Raw genomic sequence first — 2,735 nt, 5'->3', positions numbered from 1 at the left:
TTATACCGCTAGCTCCGTTTACTGCCAAGTTTTGCCAAAGTACGAAAAGGAGCACCTATATAAGCATATTTATGTTTTCACACCACCATCGGCCAACTGTCTGAATAGTAACTAATGTAAAAGTATCCCGCCATACCGCCAGCGAACTGAATGCCAGAGGTACACACTACACGCGGCACACAACACCAACTGGTTAGCCACTTTATAATCTTTCTCCCTCGAGAAAGACAGACAAAGAGAGAGAGAGAGAGAGAGAGAGAGAGAGAGAGAGAGAGAGAGAGAGAGAGAGAGAGGGGGGGGGGAGACATAAGACTCTCAGCTCTGGATGTATTATGTGCACGTACATGTGTATAGATCTATACTTAGATCTACTTACTTTTACTTTTTCATCCTCTGTTGCCGTTTAGCGTAGAGGGGAGATGCAGTTTTCTATGGTAGGCCATCTCCGCAGCTCTTTCAGTTGTGAAGTGCATATGTATATTACCAACAAAAAGACACTTTTCAAACATAGATCGTACTGCAGAATCATACTCCTTGACGTTGGACAGTCGGGGCTATACAACTGGGGAACCCTGTTGAACCACCAACCTCGCTGTTCCGCCAACTTCGGGCTTGCCCCAAAGCTGGTGGTATAGTGAGGTTTGATTGTATTCTAAAAAAAAAAAATTCTTAAGTAACTCTAATCTATTCTACCTTTTCTGGGTATCCAATAGAACTTCTTGTCATGCTATTTCCAGATTGCACTATGATTTATAATGTAATAATTTTATTATCCGGACACGAGAACTGTTGGTAGCGTTGATAAAGTTATACATATTCGGGGGGTGAGGTTGCATGTGTAATCCCATCACCGAAACAGAAGTGTGCAGTTTAGCACACACAAAAAATATAATTTAAAAAAAAAACAGGGTTAAAGATATCGACTAGTTGTTGTTGTGTTGCTGGACAGTTTCAAAATATTGAATTTTAATCATTATTTTTCTTTTTCTTGTACAACAGAAATCAGGTTGATTGGCTGGTAAAGGATATCAACATAGGATCGATAGAAGAAAAGGCTATTGACATCGACATCATACAGACAATTCTAGAGGTTCGTTTAGCCCTCTCGAGGCAGCCCTACTACTACATTGTGGGGACCATCATACCACTCATCTTTTTGTCGTGCCTTAATCCTTTCGCCTTTCTACTACCTGTGGATCATGGTGAGAGAATCTCGTTCTCCGTCTCTCTGCTGCTTTCCTACGCCGTAACTTTGGCCAGTCTGACAGACATGATGCCTAGCTCTAGCAGTACTGTGTGCTACATCAGCATACTGTCCAGCGTCAGTATGTTCACCAGTGTCTCCATTGCTCTACTTGTTATCATAACCGCCCGGGTCGCCACTTGGGAAGGTCAAAGTACCAACAGACAGTTGTGGACCTTCTTAGCCAAGTTTGTGTGTTGGAAAAAGATCAACCGGGTGAATACTAGAGGAGACCAATCGGCTTCAAAAGATAATAAAGCAGTCCAAAGGAAAACTCAGCATGTGGAGAGAGAACAAAATGAGAGTCTTTTCAGAGTTCTTAATTTTGAGGATGGCAAAGAAAAGCCAGCTGGTACAAATAATATTTCTCAAAGTCATAACAATGCTGGAGAAACATCTTTCAGACAGAGCAATTCTTTGACGTGGTATGAAGTTGCTTTCATTATGAACAGGGTTGCCTTTTTTGTCACATCGATTTCAACTATATTTTTCGTGACAGTGGTCATGTTAATGATCTCTTTATAATTAATATACATGTATCTGCTTGGTTACGTCTGGGTCTGCAAAATCCTCGTGTTTGGTGTACATATCATTAATGTAGTAGTATTTTCCTGAAAACAATACCGGTAGTCCGGTTGTTATCACACTGGCGTGTGTCATTAAACTGAAAGACTTCTCTAGAAATCAGGATAATTGGTTCTATCGACTTTTATCTTGAAAACCCACGTCGGAATTGTTGGTGTATTTGACGCTGGTATCGCCACTGATACGAAAACAAGGCATGGCGCGCTCCATGAGTCCACAGGGACCGACCAAAAGACACAGAGACACAAATACACTGATGAACATTTCTACACGGTTTTATCATTAATTCCCGATTGCATAAACGTTAGAGATGTTTTATGTGGTGCCCCAAATTTCTCAAGTCATCTAGGTTTTTCATTTGGTTTTATTTCTTTTTAAAAAATTTGTTTCTTTGTTTGTTTGTTTGGTTGATTAGTTGTTTGGTTGTTATTTTGTTGTTTTTGTTTTGTTTTTGTTTTGTTTAGGGTTTGTTTTGTTGTTGTTGTTTTTTGTTGGGGGGGGGGGGTTTGGGGGGGGGGGCGGGGGGGATTTTAATTTAACAGGATCAGACTCGAGAACGTGATCGGAAACAGCTCGTTCGACTGTGCCTAATAAGTACGAGCAACTGTTGTAGAGAAAACATAATGTTCTCCCCCACGGTCTTGGGGAAGACAACAGTTGAGAAGAAAAACAAGCAAAACGCTTAGGCGCCTGTCCTGTATCAGCTTTTACTTGGTTCGGGAGGGGGGGGGGTGTCTTACTTCTGGACCTGTGTTGCCTGTGTATCACTTTCGGCAATAAAATTAAATATCGATACGAGTTATTATTGCTTGTAAAATCTCAGTCATGTCGAAGTAACTTTGTTCAAACTAGTCTGTGGCTTACTTTTTTTTTTTAATCACTTTAAGTTAATAATTTAATCAATGTA

General features: G+C 40.6%; 1 protein-coding gene across 1 annotated transcript in view; it reads left to right on the top strand.

Moving 5' to 3' along the window:
* LOC101863495 (5-hydroxytryptamine receptor 3A) overlaps positions 1-2,159 on the top strand; it is a 3,323-nt gene extending 1,164 nt beyond the window's left edge. Inside the window, exon 2 of the mRNA XM_005093541.3 lies at positions 1,000-2,159. Within this exon, the coding sequence (XP_005093598.2) occupies positions 1,000-1,768 (769 nt within the window). The 3' untranslated portion in view covers positions 1,769-2,159. The remainder of the gene's footprint in view (positions 1-999) is intronic.
* The last annotated feature ends 576 nt before the right edge of the window (positions 2,160-2,735 follow it).

This window comes from Aplysia californica, unplaced genomic scaffold (genome assembly GCF_000002075.1).
Source record: "Aplysia californica isolate F4 #8 unplaced genomic scaffold, AplCal3.0 scaffold00065, whole genome shotgun sequence".
Lineage (NCBI taxonomy): Eukaryota > Metazoa > Mollusca > Gastropoda > Aplysiida > Aplysiidae > Aplysia > Aplysia californica.
This window is presented reverse-complemented; position numbering and strand designations above follow the sequence as displayed.